This window comes from Scyliorhinus canicula, chromosome 10, assembly GCF_902713615.1.
Source record: "Scyliorhinus canicula chromosome 10, sScyCan1.1, whole genome shotgun sequence".
NCBI classification, from domain to species: Eukaryota; Metazoa; Chordata; class Chondrichthyes; order Carcharhiniformes; family Scyliorhinidae; genus Scyliorhinus; species Scyliorhinus canicula.
The window spans coordinates 179,093,833-179,113,069 of NC_052155.1; the positions used below are offsets into that span (position 1 = coordinate 179,093,833).

Sequence of the window (19,237 nt, forward strand, 5' to 3'; positions counted from 1 at the left end):
GAGCTCACCTGCTGCTTCTTCAGAACAATTACAGTATTTGCGCCTGAGCTGTTCAGTAGAAAATGATCGTGGACATATCAAACTAATACAAAGCAAAATATTCCGAATGCTGGAAATCTGAAACTAAAGGAGAAAGTGCTGGGAAAATTCGTCAGGTCTGGCAGGATCTCGGCAGAGAGAAATGGAGATAACTTTTCAAGTCTGTACTCTTCTTCAGAGTTAAAGAGAGGGAGAAATGTGAAGGATTTTAAACTGTTTAAGAAGGGGGGAAGCAGATGGATCGAAATGGAAGGTGTGTGGTATGTGTGAGCCAGAAGAGGTTTGACTAAGCTGTCATGGGCACAAGAAAATGAAAGTGTTAATGGTAGCGTTAAGTACAAAAGAAGGTGCTGATAGTGGCATAAAGGTAGAATGCTGAGTAAGTTAATAGCACAACAAGGGTCAGCGCTCTGTGAAAGCAAAACTTCAGAGTGAGTGAGAGATTCCCTGTGGGGAAAAGGGGTCGTTGGGCCAAAAATATTGGATAAAAAAAGAGGGTCAAGGTGGAGGAGAGGTCCCTGAGGTTGTTGAAATTAACATTAAGTCCAGAAGACTGTAAAATGCCTAACCGGAAGATGAGGTGCTGTTCCTCCAGTTGCGTTGGGCTTCACTGGAACATTGCAGCAGGCCAAGGACAGATATGTGTACATGAGAGCAAGGTGCTGTGTTAAAATAGCCAGCGACAGGAAGGCCAGGGTCATGCTTGTGCACTGTGCTAAGGTGTCCCACAAAGCGTTCACACAGTGTGTTTAGTCTCCCCAGCATAGGCCTTATCATTGGGAGCACCAAATGCAGTAGAGCAAATTGAAGGGGGGGCAAGTGAAACATTGCTTCACCTGGTAGGAGTATTTTTTTTATTTTTTTTAATAGAATTTACAGTGCAGAAGGAAGTCATTTGGCCTATCGAGTCTGCACCGGCTCTTGGAAAGAGCATCCTACCGAAGGTCAACACCTCCACCCTATCCCCATAACCCAGTAACCCCACCCAATACAAAGGGCAATTTTGGACACTAAGGGCAATTTCTCATGGCCAATCCACCTAACCTGCACATCTTTGGACTGTGGGAGGAAACCGGAGCACCCGGAGAAAACCCACGCACACACGGGGAGGATGTGCAGACTCCGCACAGACAGTGACCCAAGCCGGAATCGAACCTGGGACGCTGGAGCTGTGAAGCGATTGTGCTATCCACAATGCTACCGTGCTGCCCCTAATTTGGGGCCTTGGACAGTGAGGAAGTAAAGGGCAGGTGTTGGACCTTCTGAGATTCCATGCAAAGGTGCCGTGGGAAGGTGATGAGGAGTTGGGGGTGACGAAGGAGAGGGCCAGGTAGCCACGGAGGCAGCGGGAAAATTCAAGACTTTGTGAGTTAGAGAGACAAACGGGACACATACATTCGGCGGAACGGACAGAGCTCGCCAAACCACTGCTGTAGCCACAGCTTTCGCACTTAACAATGAGATTTAAGGCCTTGTCCATTACTTTGCCTGAATAAACCTGAGGAGCACAAGACCATTGTTGTTCATATCGGCCTCATTACCGATGTCAGCAATAATGGGAGGACAAGCAATGGGCTGGCCCACCTGGAAAGCCGATCAATTTCCACGGAATGCATTAACATAGGATCATCCAGGTGAAGGATTGCTGAGACTGCCTCTTCTGAAATACAGCCAATAAAATATGAGGAAGATGACACCATGCTTTACATTGCTTCCGCTCTTGGAAACAATAACGGCTTGTCTTTAATAGGTGCAACCACCTCACTGGCATATTTTATGAACAAATTGAAGAATTGTCCCATGGTGATTACTGGAGCAATCAGTCACATCTACTCTGGTTGTAAAAGAGCTTTGAGCTCATTAAAGAACAGACTGCCGTGCTCACTACTCCAGCAAAAAGCACACAGCAATGACAATTTAATGTTCTGTATTCATGATCTTTAAGCTGCTTTTTAACAAAATATCCAATGATACCTATCAAGCAAAAATTGGCCAAATGTATTCATGCATTTGATTCTGATGAACTGCCTCCACAATCTAAAGCTAAATCGTATTGCAAGATGTCAAACACAAGCTGTTACTCTGTCACATTATTTGTATTTATACTAGAAATGGATTTCGGAGAAAGTAATTGTCTGATAGTCTTTGAAATGAGCTCAACGCGGCATCTGGCATAATATCAAAATATCATTTTCTTTTCAGATTACAAGATTATGACCTTTTTCCCTCTCCCTTCCCAACCCCCCCACCCCACCCCCCACAAACAAAACAAAAAATGATGGATGATTTGTCAGCCACAGTATTACAAATCCACACTCCAATTACATAAGAATCTGGACCTGCGTGTGATGGAATGCAGTTTTACCACCTGGCCTAAATACACTACTGTGCACTTATAAAGAATCACTTACACCGGAGATTGTTTCTTAACCAGTTGAAATATTTCCCAAACAAATACTAGCCTGGTTTCAAAGGGTAACTCCCAGCAATAACTTTGTCCTTCCTTGGGAACTGAGGAAATAAACACCATTGGGCTGTTTTTCCAGCCATGACTCGATGAGTACCCTTGTCAGAGTCAGAACGCTGGGCGATCCTGTCCCACTCCAGTGCTGTACTGAGGGAGCAGGAAGGGCCCCCGACACCCCCTATTCCTCCTGCGCAGTATTTTCTCGCTGTGTTGTGCCCTGCTCTGTGACATGGGGACGATCAGACTCACAAAACACCATCCCTGCACAGTCTCCGTAACGTTTATTTTCGACGAATTGGAGGCCGGTGATATTTTTAACCCATGAACACACCAGAATGAGGCATCACAGGGCACATCTGCTGTGGGATTCTTTTACGTTTTTCGCTCCAGCCGTTTGCAATGGTTTCCCTTCCCATTTTCGCACCCTTAACTCGAGTATCTGCCAGGGACCTATCTTTGGCCTCCTCCTATTTCTCAAAAACATGTCGCCCCCTTCACACCATTATCCAAAGATACCACATTAGGTTTCACGCGTACACTGATGGCACCCCAGTTTGACACCTCACCCCCATCTCTCTCCACTAGCTATTGCTACATTGGACTGTGTGTTTTTGGTCCTGGGTCCCAAGATACTGAATCAGCCCCTTCCCTACAACAGTCTGAGATTAAGGCAGTCTATTTGGCTTCTGATAAATGAGCTTCTAATCATATATTCACACCATCACTAGGATTGCCTATTTCCACTTCTGTAATATTACTTGACTTCGCTCTGTATCAGCTCTCTCTCATTCATGCGTTTTTTACCTCTAGACTTGAGTATTTCAACATGATCATAGAATCATAGAATTTACAATGCAGAAGAAGGCCATTCGGCCCATCGAGTCTGCACCGGGCCTTGGAAAGAGCACCCCTGCTTAAGCCCCTACCTCCACCCGATTCCCGTATCCCAGTCACCCCACCTCACCTTTTTAGACACAAAGGGCAATGGCCAATCCACCTAACCTGCACATCTTTGGACTGTGGGAGGAAACCGAAGCACACGCAGACACGGGGAGAACTTGCAGACTTTGCACAGTGATCCAAGCTGGGATTCGAACCTGGGACCCTGCCGCTGTGAAGCGACTGTGCTAACCAGTGTGTAAGGGATCCTGATTGGTCCCCCACATCGTACCCACCGAAAACTTAAAATCCTGCTGCCCTTTTCTCAAATCATGCCAGGAGTTACCTGGAGCAGAGGTAAACCTAGTCCCTTGAAGAAGAAGAAGAAGAAGAAGATCGCTTATTGTCACGAGTAGGCTTCAATGAAGTTACTGTGAAAAGCCCCTAGTCGCCACATTCCGGCGCCTGTCCGGGGAGGCTGGTACGGGAATCGAACCGTGCTGCTGGCCTGCTTGGTCTGCTTTAAAAGCCAGCGATTTAGCCTGGTGAGCTAAACCAGCCCCTCACCCCTTGACCCTATCACCCTTGACCCTGCTAACCCTCGCACTGGTTCCCAGTCAAACAGCGCCTTGATTTTAACATACTCATCTTGGTTCTCAAATCCATCCATGGCCACACCCCTCCCTATCTCTATAAGTCTCCTTCAGTCCCACAACCCTCTGCGGTAACAACGCTCATCTAATTGTGACCCCTTGGAAATACCCAATTTAATCGCGCCCCTCCTGGTGGCCATGCCATCAGCTGTCTGAGCCTTAAACTCTTCCCTACACCTCTCACCCTTATATCTCACTTTCCATTTTAAAACCAACCTCTAGGCGGCACAATGGTTAGCTCTGCTGCCTCATGGCGCCGAGGACTCGGGTTCGATCCCGGATCACTGTCGGTGTGGGGTTTGTACATTCTCCCCGCTTCTGTGTGGGTCTCACCCCCACAACCCAAAGATGTGCAGGGTAGGCGGATCGGCCACGCGAAATCGCCCCTCAATTGGAAAAGAAAAGAATTGGGTACTCTAAATTTATGAAAGAAATAAAATAAATAAAACCAACATGGGCAGCATGGTAGCATGGTGGTTAGCATAAATGCTTCACAGCTCCAGGGTCCCAGGTTCGATTCCCGGCTGGGTCACTGTCTGTGTGGAGTCTGCACGTCCTCCCCGTGTGTGCGTGGGTTTCCTCCGGGTGCTCCGGTTTCCTCCCACAGTCCAAAGATGTGCGGGTTAGGTGGATTGGCCATGCTAAATTGCCCGTAGTGTCCTAAAATGTAAGGTTTGGGGGGGGGGGGGGGTTGTTGGGTTACGGGTAGAGGGTGGATATGTGGGTTTGAGTAGGGTGATCATGGCTCGGCACAACATCGAGGGCCGAAGGGCCTGTTCTGTGCTGTACTGTTCTATGTTCTACGTTCTTTCACCAAGCGTTTGGACATCCACCCTAATATCTTCTGTTATTCGTTTTCAATTCTAAACTCTGACATCCTGTCCTGCCAGAAGGGGAACTGGGAATGCCCGTTCAAAGTCAACAGATATTTGACCGTTCCCCAGATTTTCTGGTCCCGTCTGCGCCTACTCCCCCCCTGGCAGTTGGTAACATGAGGAGCTTGCAGGTGAGCTGTCAAGCAGATAGTTTACCTGGTATACTGTCCTTCAGGTTTCCTTCCTCATCTTCGAGAAGCTTCAGCAGTTTTAGATGGAAATCCATGTCATCAGTCGTCTCCGGTGCTGAAGAGCAAGAATAAATTAGCGAAAGGTGGCCTTGCAACAATCCGCTCGCCCTGTGCATGCCCGCCGCATTTGCTTTCACCTCTGTCAAACATGGTCTGATCTTATCTTCACTATTAGCAGCGGCACAATACTAATGGGAATTCTTTGCCCCCCCAAGTTCAAATTTGTTATGATGTACATATGGTTTAACATTGCAACATTTTATACCGGTGTTTTCGTAAAACACTTCCGCATACCAGCGACGCTCTCAAAACTCTTTAAGACTGGAGTAGAGGTAAGCATTGCATGTTTCACTCTTCCCAGCTGTTTGTGTGTGCAGATTGTTAAAAAGGCACCATTTAAAAAAATTAAATTATTCTTATTATCCTGTTATTAATGTTATGATTTCCAGAGCACTCCCGGATAAAAGTGTGTGCGACCCCATTAACAGACCCCTTTAATCTTTTAATAAAATTGGTGTGACCAATGTAGAATTTACCTACAATTTCCATGCTCATGAGGAGAGCTGAAGAGGACAATTCACCCCATAATATCTGAAGTAAGGCACGGGGAGTTCAAAGTAAGCACAGGTTACGTGGGTTTAAGTGGGGTGATCATTGCTCGGCACAACATCAAGGACCTGTTCTGTGCTGTACTGTTCTATGTTCTAAGAAGTAAACAACATTTCTTTTACAACAATTATATACATTAGTACCAGGGGAACCTCACCAGGTACTCCCTCCTTTTGGTAGGTTTCTGACTGGACAACCTTTTATACAAGTATGGGTAAGATTCCCTGCCCCGAGTGGGGGAGCTCGTACTTCAGGAGGAGCACAGGGAAAACAATCATCCCCAAACCCTGTATCCTGTGCAGGTTATTACAGCAACAGCCATCATCCCCTAAACACACACTTTCAGTTGAAAGGTACATTTGATGCTTGTCTTTAAGACAAAGTATGGGCGTCAGGTAGCACAGTGGTTAGCATTGTCGCTTCACAGCAGCAGGGTCCCAGGTTCGATTCCTGGCTTGGGTCACTGTTTGTGCGGAGTCTGCACGTTCTCTCCGTGGCTGCGTGGGTTTCTTCCGGGTGCTCCGTTTTCATCCCACAAGTTCCGAAAGAAACATAGAAGATAGGAGCAGGAGGAGGCCTTTTGGCCCTTCGAGTCTGCTCCGCCATTCATCACGATCATGGCTAATCATCCAACTCAGTAGCCTAATCCTGCTTTCTCCCCATAACCTTTGATCTCATTCTCCCCAAGTGCTACATCTAGCCACCTCTCGAATATATTCAACGTTTTAGCATCAACTACTTCCTGTGGTAATGAATTCCACAGGCTCACCGCTCTTTGGGTGAAGAAATGTCTTCTCATTTCTGTCCGAAATCCTCAGACTGTGACCCCTGGTTCTGGACAGACCCGCCATTGGGAATATCTTCCCTGCATCTACCCTGTCTAGTCCTGTTAGAATTTTATAAGTCTCTATGAGATCCTCCCTCGTTCTTCTGAACTCCAGTGAGAACAATCCCAACCTAGTCAATCTCTCCTCAAATGACAGTCCTGCCATCCCTGGAATCAGTCTGGTAAACCTTGGCTGCAATCCCTCAAGAGCAAGAACATCCTTCCTCAGAAAAGGAGACCAAAACTGCACACAATACTCCACATGGCCTCACCAAGGTCCTGTATAATTGCAGCAAGACATCCCTGCTTCTATACTCAAAACCTCTCGCAATGAAGGCCAACATACCATTAGCCTTCTTTACTGCCTGCTGCACCTGCATGCTTACCTTCAACGACTGGTGCACAAGGACACCCAGGTCCCGCTGCACACTCCCCCTCTCCCAATTTACAACCATTCAGGTAATAATCCGCCTTCCTGCTTTTGCTTCCAAAGTGAATAACCTCACACTTATCCAAATTATACTGCATCTGCCATTGATTTGCCCACTCGCCCAACCTGTCCAGATCATGCTGTAGGATCCCTGCATTCTCGTCACAGTTCACCCTCCCACCTAACTTGGTATCACCTGCATACTTTGAGATGTTACATTTTGTTCCCTCATCCAAATCATTAATATATATTGTGAATAGCTGGGGTCCCAGCACCAATCCCTGTGGCACCCCACTAGTTACTGCCTGCCAATTTGAAAAGGACCCATTAATCCCTACTCTTTGTGTCTCTCGGCCAACCAGTTTTTTTATCCACTTAAACACACTTCCCCCAATCCCATGCGCTTTAATTTTGCACAATAATCTCTTATGCGGGACTTTTTCAAACGCCTTCTGAAAGTCCAAATATACCACATCGACTGGCTCCCCCTTGTCAACTGTACAGGCGACATCCTCAAAGAATTCCAACAGATTTGCCAAGCATGATTTTCCCTTCATAAATCCATGCTGACTGACTGATCCTGCCACTGCTTTCTAAATGTTCTGCTATAAAGTCCAAGACAATGGATTCAAGAATTTTCCCCGCTACAGATGTTAAGCTTACTGGTCTATAATTCCCTGCTTTCTCTCTATCTCCCTTTTTGAATATTGGAGTGACATGAGCTATCTTCAATCTGCAGGGACTTCTCCAGTGCCTAAAGAATCACTTCTTAGATGTGATTGTCAGGTGAATTGGACATTCTGAATTCTCCCTCCGTGTACCCGAACAGGCGCCGGAGTGTGGCGATTAGGGGATTTTCACAGTAACTTCATTGCAGTGTTAATGTAAGCCTACTTGTGGCAACAGTAAAGATTATTATTATGATTATTATTATTAAAATTAATCTGTAATGTCTTTTATTTACTTAAGCATATTCAGGATCCAAACATACAGAGTTTAGCATTTATGGCGAACAAATTATAGAATTGAGCCCCATATAATTAGGCTGTCACCGTGCATAGGTCGAGGTTTGAGTTTTTTAATTAAAATGAGAAGCTACCATGTATCATCATTTTCAATACAGGATGATGTAATTATACACTTGTATTTCAAACCCGTTGTTGGCTCACGTAATGCACAACCATTTTTACTTGTGGGTTCACAATATTTAATAGACATGACAGGCGGGAAAGTTAGCCTCGGGGCATTTTTGTACTTAATAATGGACAGAGGAAGTATACTAATGAAATCTAATACCTCTGGAAAATGTGCAATAAATTATGCTATCACAAAAGAGACGGAATAATGAAAGGCACGTCCTTTTGGCAGAACCCATTGGTAGCAGCGGACAGGAAAACGGTACAGCAAGCTGTGATCGTTGCGAAAACAATCTCAGGAACCCGCTGCAATGTTTATTACTGACGTTCCGACAACTGATGTTGGTCGAGAGGACCACAGAGAAGAAACTACAGTCCTCCCAGCTTTCCCAGTGGTGTAAGGAAAGCACTGATGCTACAGCACGACAAGGGAAGAGGGATAAGACCCCCCCCCCCTAATTAAACCTATTTAACCACAATTATTCAAATGCACGACATGTTTGACTCGTCTCCAGAACTAAGCCCAGTTATTTTGCTATCACCAGCCGGGTGGACTAGAGCAGCGATGGGCAACCTAAGCTGTTGAGTGGGCCGCATGAGTGACCTTCCTTCATCTCAATGGGCCGCAAGATCAAAATCGGGCTTAATAGAAGCATAGAATCCCTATAGTGCAGAAGGAGGCCATTCAGCCCATCGAATCTGCACCAACTCTCTGAAAGAGCCCCCTGGCGCGGCCCAATCGCCCCACCCTACGTCTGTAACCCCACCTAGGGACAATTTAGCATGGCCATTCCTCCTATCCTGCACATCTTTGGACTGTGGGAGGAAACTGGAACACCCGGAGGAAATCCACACGACACGGGAAGAATGTGGAAACTCCGCACAGATAGTCACTTGAGGTCGGAATTGAACCCGGGTCCCTGGTAGTGCTAACCACTGTACCACCGTACAGCCTCTTGTTCATTAACTATGACCTTTGAATAAGATACATTTAATGCTGAATATTTCATAACAAGTTATAGAAAATGCACAATCGTTTATATATTAATAGAACTTCCACCAACTTCAAACGGTAAAAACAAAATAAATATTTACAGCTTGAGCACAGAGGGAGCGCACGGCTCTCACAGTCAATGTTGTGAGCAATCAGCACACATCTTACTTCACTCGCCCTTGCTTTACGTATGATTCACTTCAGTCATACCGGTAGGAAAACAGCCACGCAGACGGAAATCAGCGGATCTTGGCAACCCGGCTCATGGGCAGAAGTCAACAAAATGTCTCACGGGCTACACTTTGAAACCTGATGGGCAGCATGTGGTGCCTGGGCTGGAGGCTGCCCACCACTGGACTGCATCTTTCATGGACCCTCCTAATTTCAATATCTCCCAGATATACTCAGCATAGCTCCATGAACTGTCCGTATCTACTGGAACCAATTTCCGGTTCACCGAGAACCGCAATTTGATCCATTAACACATATGTGGCAGCAGGGTAGCATGGTGGTTAGCATAAATGCTTCACAGCTCCAGGGTCCCAGGTTCGATTCCCGGCTGGGTCACTGTCTGTGTGGAGTCTGCACGTCCTCCCCCTGTGTGCGTGGGTTTCCTCCGGGTGCTCCGGTTTCCTCCCACAGTCCAAAGATGTGCGGGTTAGGTGGATTGGCCATGATAAATTGCCCGTAGTGTCCTAATAAAAGTAAGGTTAAGGGGGGGTTGTTGGGTTACGGGTATAGGGTGGATACGTGGGTTTGAGTAGGGTGATCATTGCTCGGCACAACATTGAGGGCCGAAGGGCCTGTTCTGTGCTGTACTGTTCTATGTTCTATTAACCGGAACAGGGTGAGTATATTCTCCTTTCGGTACAGTATTGTCCTGGTCTCCGTACTTAAAGGGAGATGTAAATTCATTTGAAGCGGTTCAGAGAAGGTTTACTAGGTTGAGAATGGGTGGGTTGTCTAATGAGGAAAGGTTGGAGAGGTTAGGTTTCTATCCACTGGAGTTCAGAAGAGTGAGAGAGGACTTGATCAATACCTGAGGGGTATTGACAGGGTGGATGTGGAGACGAGGTTTCCTGTTGTCAGAAAATCTAGAACTAGAGAGTCACTTTAAACGTTTCTCTGAGAGGGTTATGAGTCACTGGGGCCTTCCCTTTTAAATCAAATATCCCCAACATATTAGACAAGATTAACATGAACAATCAATGAACAACAACAGTCAATAGGTCAGACCATTTCGAGGTCGTCATTCTCTGTATGGTGAAACTCAGGCGCCTGCTTCTTAGCAGTTGCTGTAACCTCTGGTGTCTTCGGCTCAATGTGAACGTCGCCAGTGGTTGTTTAAACCGGAGTTGATGTTGCGATTCGAGGTTGACTCGGTGCTTGATCTGCAATCGAGGTGCTGTTTCCCCCAATCGGTTCCATCATTGTCTGGTTTTCGGGAAAGTCCAGGTCGTCTCTCGGAACAGTTGGATTTGGACATTCCGCAGATTCTGCTCCTGAAGGACTGTTTCTCCCCGCCAACAGCTGATCCGTGTGCCTCCTCCAGATGATATCATCGCGGGTTTGGATGGTGTAGGAGACATGCCCATTCTGTGCTATTCAACGCTGCCGGTAAGAAATCACTATAAATATGTAACACAGTGGGCACGATTCTCCGACCCCCACGCATGCGCGGGTGACATAATTTAGGTGCCGCCGGCCGCCACGCCACTTTGACGCAAGCGTCAAGGCCCGGCGCGCGAGATTGATGCGCCGCCGTTCCTAGCCCCCGGGGGGGGGGGGGGGGGGGAATAGGGGGCGAGGAGCGGCCTCCGACGTCGGAGTGAAACACTCCGGGTTTCACTCCAGCGTCGGCAGTTTGGCTCCCTTTGGGAGAATTTCGCCCAGTGTCTTTGAATATTTTTAAGGCTGAGTTAGAAAGATTCTTGATTAACAAGGGGGTGAAAGGTTATCAGAGCAGGCAGGAACATGGGGTTGAAGTTGCAATCACATCAGCCATGATCTTATTGAATGGCGGAGCAGGCTCGAGGGCCGAGTGGCCTACTCCTGCTCCCAATTTATATGTTCGGATGTTTCTCCGGCATAGCTAGAATAGTATCAAGCACCCATACTGGTGTAACATTGGGTGCTATATTGAGATATGGGGATCGGACACATTTTTGACGTGAAGGAGAAGGGGATTTATTTTACACCTTGTCTGTGCTCCAGCTAACCTGGGAGACTTGATTCGGACATCGGGTGCCAAAAACTGAAAATAATCCCGCATGCAGGAAAAATGTATAGCCAACATTGTGCAAAATTTAAATAATCATCCATGACCTTTCTTGTTTAGCTTCATTACTTACAGTCAAAAACTAGTCGTGATTAACAGAGGAATCATTTCACTTTCATACAGTTTCGCAGTATACATGTTCTGGGATGGATATCTTGCTTCACTCAAATATTATTTATTGCTATTGATCCATACATAGCAAGCCTAAATTCAGGCCCCGGTCAAAAATGCTGACTTACTTAATCTCAACTGGACCAGGTATAGGGGTCTGCAAATATTCCCAGTTGTCTGTCGGCTGGAAATGGAGGATTAACTAGTCACAATTTTAATTGTATCTATTGACGCCATGTACATACAGATGGAGGGCACTGATTGGTTACTTGAACACATATAAAGAGACGCTCACTGACACAGGAGTGGAGTAGAGCTATATACCTTCACTCTGTGAATAAACCTATTCCAAGCAAAGACTCTGGTTTCTTCCTTCACCATTTGGCTGTCAGGAGTTGAACACCAGTTGCAGTCACGGAATCCTACCAGACATATGATTTGGCAGCATTATGGAATGCACAGCAGAGAAATAGACCATTTTGTCCATCTGGTGCAGGTCAGCATTTATCCTCTTCACAAGCCACCTCCTACTCCTCGTCATTTAACCCTATCAGCATGATCTTCCACTCCTCTCTCCCTCAGGTGTTTATCGAGCTCTTCCTTAAAAGCATCCATTCTAATCTCATCCACTGCTCCCTGTGGTAACTTTTTCCATATTCTCAACACTCACTGAGTAAAGGTGTTTCTCCTGAATTATCTATGGTTAAATCTTCACACATAACCCATATTTTTCTGATGAAATTATCAGAATTGGAGGGGTACGGGTTGAATAGTGGAAGAAGTGAAGTATTAGGTGTACTTTTAACAGAGACCAGCAACTGGGCAACACGGTGGCACAGTGGTTAGCATTGCTGCCTCATGGTGCTGAGGTCTCAGGTTTGATCCCAGCTCTGGGTCACTGTCCATGTGGAGTTTGCACGTTCTCCCTGTGTTTGCGTGTGCTTCACCCCCACAACCCAAAGATGTGTAAGGTAGGTCGATTGGCCACGCTAAATTGCCCCTTAATTGGAAAAAGTGAATTGGGTACTCTAAATTTATTTTAAAAAGAAAATTTTAAAAAAAGAGACCAGCAACAAAGAAACTCAACTCAAAACCATAGGCACAAATGATATGCATTTCAAAATCGAATATTCTGTCCGTTCAAACCCTCAGTTGAGTATATTCTGACACTTCATGGCTAAGTTCCAGAGCAATTACAATTCAGGAGAGATGTTCTTCTTCCCGAGGGAGGAAATCTTTGTCCAGTAGAGCAACCTGGGCAGAATTCTCCCAAGCCTCCGCCAATGTGTTCAATCGCGGACATGGGGGGAGAATATGGCAGCAATCGATTTTACGCCAGCGGGAATTTACAGTGGGATCCGCTGCTGGTGCCCACCATGGCCGGCCGGAAAGCCCACCAGAGGTCAACATGAGCCTCATTTGTACCCCATTAATGATACTCATCTGGACAATGCCTGGGGCTGCCTCTGGGCATTCAGCATGGTGGCCGCCTGCAATCCTGGACCTGGAAACAGCACAGCAGTAGGTTGGGAGGAGTATCTGCAGGTGGACCTTCCAGATTGGGTGTCCTGGAGGAGGATCCGTCTTCCAGCCTCAGAAGGTTCCGGGAGATCCATCTTCATTCTCAGGGAGGTCCACCTACTTTCTCCTGTGATGTGGGTCTGTGATGTTGGGGACACTTTCAATATGGCACCCAGACATGACAGTGCACGACGCACCATGCAGGCACGCACCAGCCACTGAAAACGGCGTGAAATACCCAGCTGCATAATCGGGGACAGAAGATTTGGTGTGTTTTCCCATTGGCTGCCAGAGTGGGAAAACCCCACATTCCCACCTCTGCTTCGACACCTAGCCTCAAATTAGGAGAATTCCACCAATAACTTAATTTTGGCAAAGCAAGATTTCTTCTTCGTTTAAACATCTGGTTCCATGGAATCCATTAGGATCAGGCTGTTTAAATAAGGTGGGTTAGAGTCCACGTCATTGGCACCACATCTAAGCTGGGAGATGGAGGGGCGGTAAATATGAGATATCTGGCAGCTTCCGGAGCCCTCTGCCAAATGGTTTGGCCATGGATGGAAGAAAGTAGTAGAAATGGCGCGGTAGCACAGTGATTAGCACTGCTGCTTCACAGCTCCAGTGTCCCAAGTTCGATTCCCGGTTTGGGTCACTGTCTGTGCGGAGTCTGCACATTCTCCCCGTGTCTGCGTGGGGTTTCCTCCGGGTGCTCCGGGTTTCCTCCCACAGTCCAAAGATGTGCAGGTTAGGTGGACTGGCCGTGCTAAATTGCCCTTAGTGTCCAAAAACGGTTGGGTGGGGTTGCTGGGTTACGGGGATGGGAGCATGGGCTTGGGTAGGGTGCTCTTTCCAAGAGCCGGTGCAGGCTCGATGGGCTGAATGGCCATTTCTGCGCTGTAAATTCTATGATTCGATGAAATGGGTCCCGTTTCAGAAAGGGCCACTTTGTGACTGGTTGCTGTCGAAAAAGCAATGTTTTCCATCATGGTAAATCCCCTCCTGCACATTAAAGTACAGTATCCTGCTTCATGCAGATGTACAGTACACTAGGAACACCAGATGTGGCACTGGCAGGATATTAACTGTCCAGACCTGCCTCTTTCTTTCAAGTTAACTGCAAAGGGAACAAATACAAATGTTTGCATCTCTATTTGCAGAAGCACCTGGAGTGTGACTAATGGGGAACATGTCCAGTTACCAACAACCCCTGCCCATCCTGGTAATATGCTAGTAGGCCTTGACGCCGAAGGAAGTTTCGAAGCAAAGTGTCATGGCTGGCTGCCATGCACAACTCAGCAGAGTCACCCTGCTTAACAGAAGGAGAACATGGGGTGACAATCAGCCTAGGTAGAAATGAGTCCAGAGGTGGAAAATCAAAGATATCATATAACCTTTATTCAACTAACGCTTTCTTCAGGCATTTCTTGTGACGACGAGTGAGCATTTCTGATGTACCCCATTTTGAATGTCCTGTAATAAAGGAAGCATGGCATGTGACCTGTTGCCTCATTCATGAGAGGGACAGGCAAGTTCAGATCGAAGGTCCCCTCAGCTTCTCCCACCATTGGGGTTATACCTACCTCATATTGGAGTCTGCAATCGACTAAATAATAGCGATGAAATGCTACCATTGGTCAATATCCCTATTATCTTTGCATCATGTGACCAGCGACTGGTAGAAGGCAGACCAGATGGATAACGGCACTGCTCCCCTAACGTCCCTTCACTGTCTGTGGCTCATTTCCTGCTCTACGTGGTCCCTGTAAGAATGCCATGCGGCCACACCTGCTTGCCCCTTAAAGGGACCTCTGCTTATGCTCAGCTTGTGTGTCCCATGTGCAGCACATTCCCGATTCCAACACGGTCATGCATCCATGCAACTCAGAGGGAAAGGTTGGACCTTGCTCATCGTTCATCCACCAATTCCTATAATCTTCAGCTCAATATTCTTTAGGAAAGCCCTTCCATGCCCCCCCCCCCCCCCCACCCCACCCCTGCCTCTCCCACCTCCTCAGCCGTTCCCACCGCTCAGAAAGCATCTGTTTTTGAATGAGAACACTGCGTATACCGTGAGATTTAGAAGCAGGGTTATCAGGACCATTAAACAGCAAATCAGTTTTTCCACTTGCCCTTGCAGAAATCATCCTACCAGATCCTATAAATTAGTCAAAATCTTCTCAAATGTTCACAAATTTCTCTGAAGATTTACAAGTAATGTTCCCAACTTGGAAGAATGAAATGATACGCTACCATTAACTGATGTAACAAGAATTAAAATGTGGGCCAATTTAATTCATTTTTAATACTATAATTTGCTAAAAATGCTCTGTAAGAGCCTCAAGAAATTGGACAAAGAGTTTTATATGAAGACATCAAACACCTCAGTTTAATTTAAAACGAGAAATGAAACTAATAGTCGGTTTAGTCTAGCATTAAATATATTAATATCAGAGTGCTAACACATAGCGCGCTCTCAGATAGCTCACACATCCAACGTGACACATTAGCAATGCACCTTTAATGCTAACTTTGAATAAGAAAACAAGTTATCATCTTAAAACCGTAAAAGTAGGCTAGACTACAGACGGTCATTCCCACCTCATTAAAGTGATTTGAAGAGAATATAATGACAAGAAATTACATACTTAATTCACACTCATCTTCTGCGCTGACCTCTATCCTATACTGCCTTGGGTCTATTCCCTCATACATCTGTAGGTCAAAGTAATTTCTGCTGTATCCATTTCCTGTGGAAAGCACATGAAGTAAGGGTCACTGATTATTAGAAGCACATGAACCAAAATGTTAATTCTGAAACTGACACCAGTACAGCATGTCAGTTTTGCTACCTTGTAAGTTTTAGCTTCTGTACTTAATGATTCTCACACTGCGCTCAAACTCAGTGCCGCACTTAGCAAAACAGGAAAGGTCGGAGAAGACAATCTTTTGCAAGCAGATCATAACTTGCGGGATGGAAAAAAAAGCCTTAAAGACAAGCCGGTTCAAAGGTTTGGTACATTTTGTAGATTTTCCCATCCATGCAACATTGGTGATTTTCAGTGGAATCTATCCTACCCCATGCATCCCATCTGTGCTTCGATCATCATTATTATCCTTAATTGGCTTGATTCAGAGAGCCATTCGACACTATTTCCCGTGATGCATTCTTTGACAAGCAACTTTTTCCTCTATCCCCCAGACTATTTAACCCTGATCACATCGGAGATCAGTATTACCTCAGTTGGAAGTAACATTTACCACAAATGAGCACTTTACGTTTGAAGCCAATGGGCATTATGATCCATGCATTAGTTTTGCGACGGGCATCTCTCACAGTCAGAGACAAAACCTGTGCGCAGTTTGACAAATGAATGTACCTAGGGCTCAGAATGCTACCAATAACTGTTTTGCAGAGATGACTTTGGCCCAGAACAGATTTTAAATCTTTTAAACCATAAAAGACCGGTTTGTATCTATAGCACCAATCGTTAATTTTGTGGGTTAAAAATACCTTGACCTTTATGGCTGAGCTGGAATACAATGTAGGTGAATGCTTGCAGTCTATTGTAACAGAAGAACTATGATTGAAATGATCCGCCCTGGGACACCACTGATCAGGCTCTATACGTAGTCTGTGCCTGGTTTCTATACAAATATCGTTCTAAATATTTCATTGTGTCTGTCCATGGAGTGCCTCTGCTACAGGCTGCCTGCTGGAGAGGTCTGAGTTTAGCATTGCATTTCCCATACTGCAGATCTCAAAATGCTTCTCAATCTGATCACGCAGGCAACAGAGCATCGAAAGCAGCATGACGACATTGAGTCACCGTGCTGGTGTCCCCTGGTTGCCTAGAGACACGCAGGGGCAGATCAAAGTCAAACTTGGATGTCAGACCAGTCGTGCTGCATTGGTTGGTGATCGCGGGGAAGAAACATATACGTCGGAACTTTTTAAAATTATGCAGCAAAGTTACTGTTTTCACAAAGGGCTGTAGGAGCGAATCGAGGGGAGGGGGAAAAAATGGCACCTGGGTCGACCAGGGCATGTAAGTATAATTTCCGCGCAGTGACCTCCGAATTCTGTACAAAAGCAGGTAGATGTAAACAACCACCAATTTTCACATATCAATGGAGGGTTTGAAAGCAGAGTGCATCAAATCTGTAACCCCGCACAGCTGCATTCTGGATACCAGTGACAAAATACATGAGAGCAGTAAATAAGGGTTGTAAAAGTCACATCGCTATCAGGGCTCAATAAAGAAAAACAAACTGAAAATCCGAATGTTTTTAAAACTTCATTTCTATATCTGTCAACGAGTAACAAGTGCTTCTGAGAGGCCAGGCGGCTAAATCCAGCTGGGAACTCCTTCAGTCTGTGTTCTAATCAAAGGCTTATGTACTGTAATAACACCACTAAGCTATTACATCTAGCACTGCTGTTCTTCCCAGTAGGAAACAAACCTTGCTGTCTCTGTAGCAAAACAAAACAGTCTGCTCCCCCAATGTCAGCGCTGCATACTTGCATTCAATTAAAACGCCACTTATGTCTATACCATATGCTGAGCGTTCATGTTTTTGACTTAACGCAGGAGCGGTTTTTCAGCCACACACACTCATTCGTATCTATTTTTTCAAGCACCATTTTGAATCTTGCGTGGAAATAAATTACAACGTCAACTTTGACTCGGGAAAATTATATATTTCTTGTTCCCAGCTTTTGCAACTGCGCTGCATTGGAAGACTGTGCATTGAATCAGATTATCAGCGCAACAGCTGGCCATTCGGCCCAACAGTGCCTGGGCTGCGTTCAGGGCAACGGGCCAAGTGCTGGCACAGCAGCACAGTGGTTAGCAGTGTTGCTTCACGGCACCAGGGTTCTCAGGTTCGATTCCCGCTTGAGTCATTGTCTGTGCGGAGTCTGCATATTCTCCTCGTGTCTGCGTAGGTTTGTTTATTTGTTTATTGTCACGTGTACCGAGGTACAGTGAAAAGTATTTTTTCTGTGAGCCGCTCAAACAGGTGCTCCGGTTTCCTCCTATAAGTCCCGAAAGATGTATTTGTTAAGCGAATTGGACATTCTGAATTCTCCCTCAGCCGAACAGGCTGTGGAATGTGGCGACGAGGGAATTTTCACAATAACTTCATTGCAGTGTTAATTAAGGCATACCTGTGACACTAATAAAGATTATTATTATGAATGGGATTAGCTAGGCGGGTCAGGTGTCTTTCATTAGTCGGTGCAGACCCAATGGGCCAAAGGGCCTCGTCTGCACTGTATTATTCTGTGATTCTGTGAACACTGGTTTATGCTGTCCATGAGTCTTCTCCCCAGCTGACCACTTGATGGGCCCTCTCTTTGTTACTTCAGCAGCAGTACGAGTCTGTTTAACATGAGATGTGCTGATGTTTCTGCGAAACAGCAATTTCAGACATCGCATTCTCATGGCACTACCCCTGCGGCAAATTTCAAGGCCTTTTTTTTGGAGGAATGCACTAACGCCATTTGTTGCCCAAGTCAATAAGACCATAAGATATAGCAGCAGAATTAGGCCACTCGGCCCATCGAGTCTGCTCCGTCATTCAATCATGGCTGATATTTTTCTCATCTCCATTCTCCTGCCTTCTTCCCATAACCTCTGATCCCCTTATTAATCAAGAATCTATCTATCACTGTCTTAAAGACACTCAGTGATTTGGCCTCCATGCCTTCTGCGGCAAAGAGTTCCACAGATTCACCACCCTCTGGCTGAAGGAATTCCTCCTCACCTCTGTATTAAAGGATCATCCCTTTAGCCTGAGATTGTTTCCTCTGGTTCTAGTTTTTCCTACAAGTGGAAACATCCTCTCCACGTCCACTCTTTCCAGGCCTCGCAGTATCCTGTAAGTTTCATTAAGACCCCCCTCATCCTCATAAACTCCATCGAGTACAGTCCTCAACCGTTCCTCATACACAAGCTCTTCATTCCAGGGATCATTCTTGTGAACCACCTCTGGACCCTTTCCAAGGCCAGCACGTCCTTCTTTAGATATGGGGCCCAAAGCTGCTCACAATACTCCAAATGGGGTCTGTCCAGAGCCTTATACAGCCTCAGAAGTACATCCCTGCTCTTGTATTCTAGCTCTCTCGACATGAATGCTAACATTGCATTTGCCATCCTAACTGCCGACTGAACCTGCACGTTAACCTTAAGAGTCATCCAGCAGCTCTCACAGACTAACAGGGAAAGG

At 46.0% G+C, this 19,237-nt stretch overlaps 1 protein-coding gene across 1 annotated transcript in view; it reads right to left on the reverse strand.

Moving 5' to 3' along the window:
- LOC119972157 overlaps positions 1–19,237 on the reverse strand; it is an 82,307-nt gene that overhangs the window by 35,951 nt on the left and 27,119 nt on the right. The window contains exons 5-6 of the mRNA XM_038808487.1: positions 15,655–15,756; positions 5,070–5,159 (exon numbers count right to left, since the gene is read on the reverse strand). Coding sequence (XP_038664415.1) covers positions 5,070–5,159; positions 15,655–15,756 — 192 coding nt within the window. The remainder of the gene's footprint in view (positions 1–5,069; positions 5,160–15,654; positions 15,757–19,237) is intronic.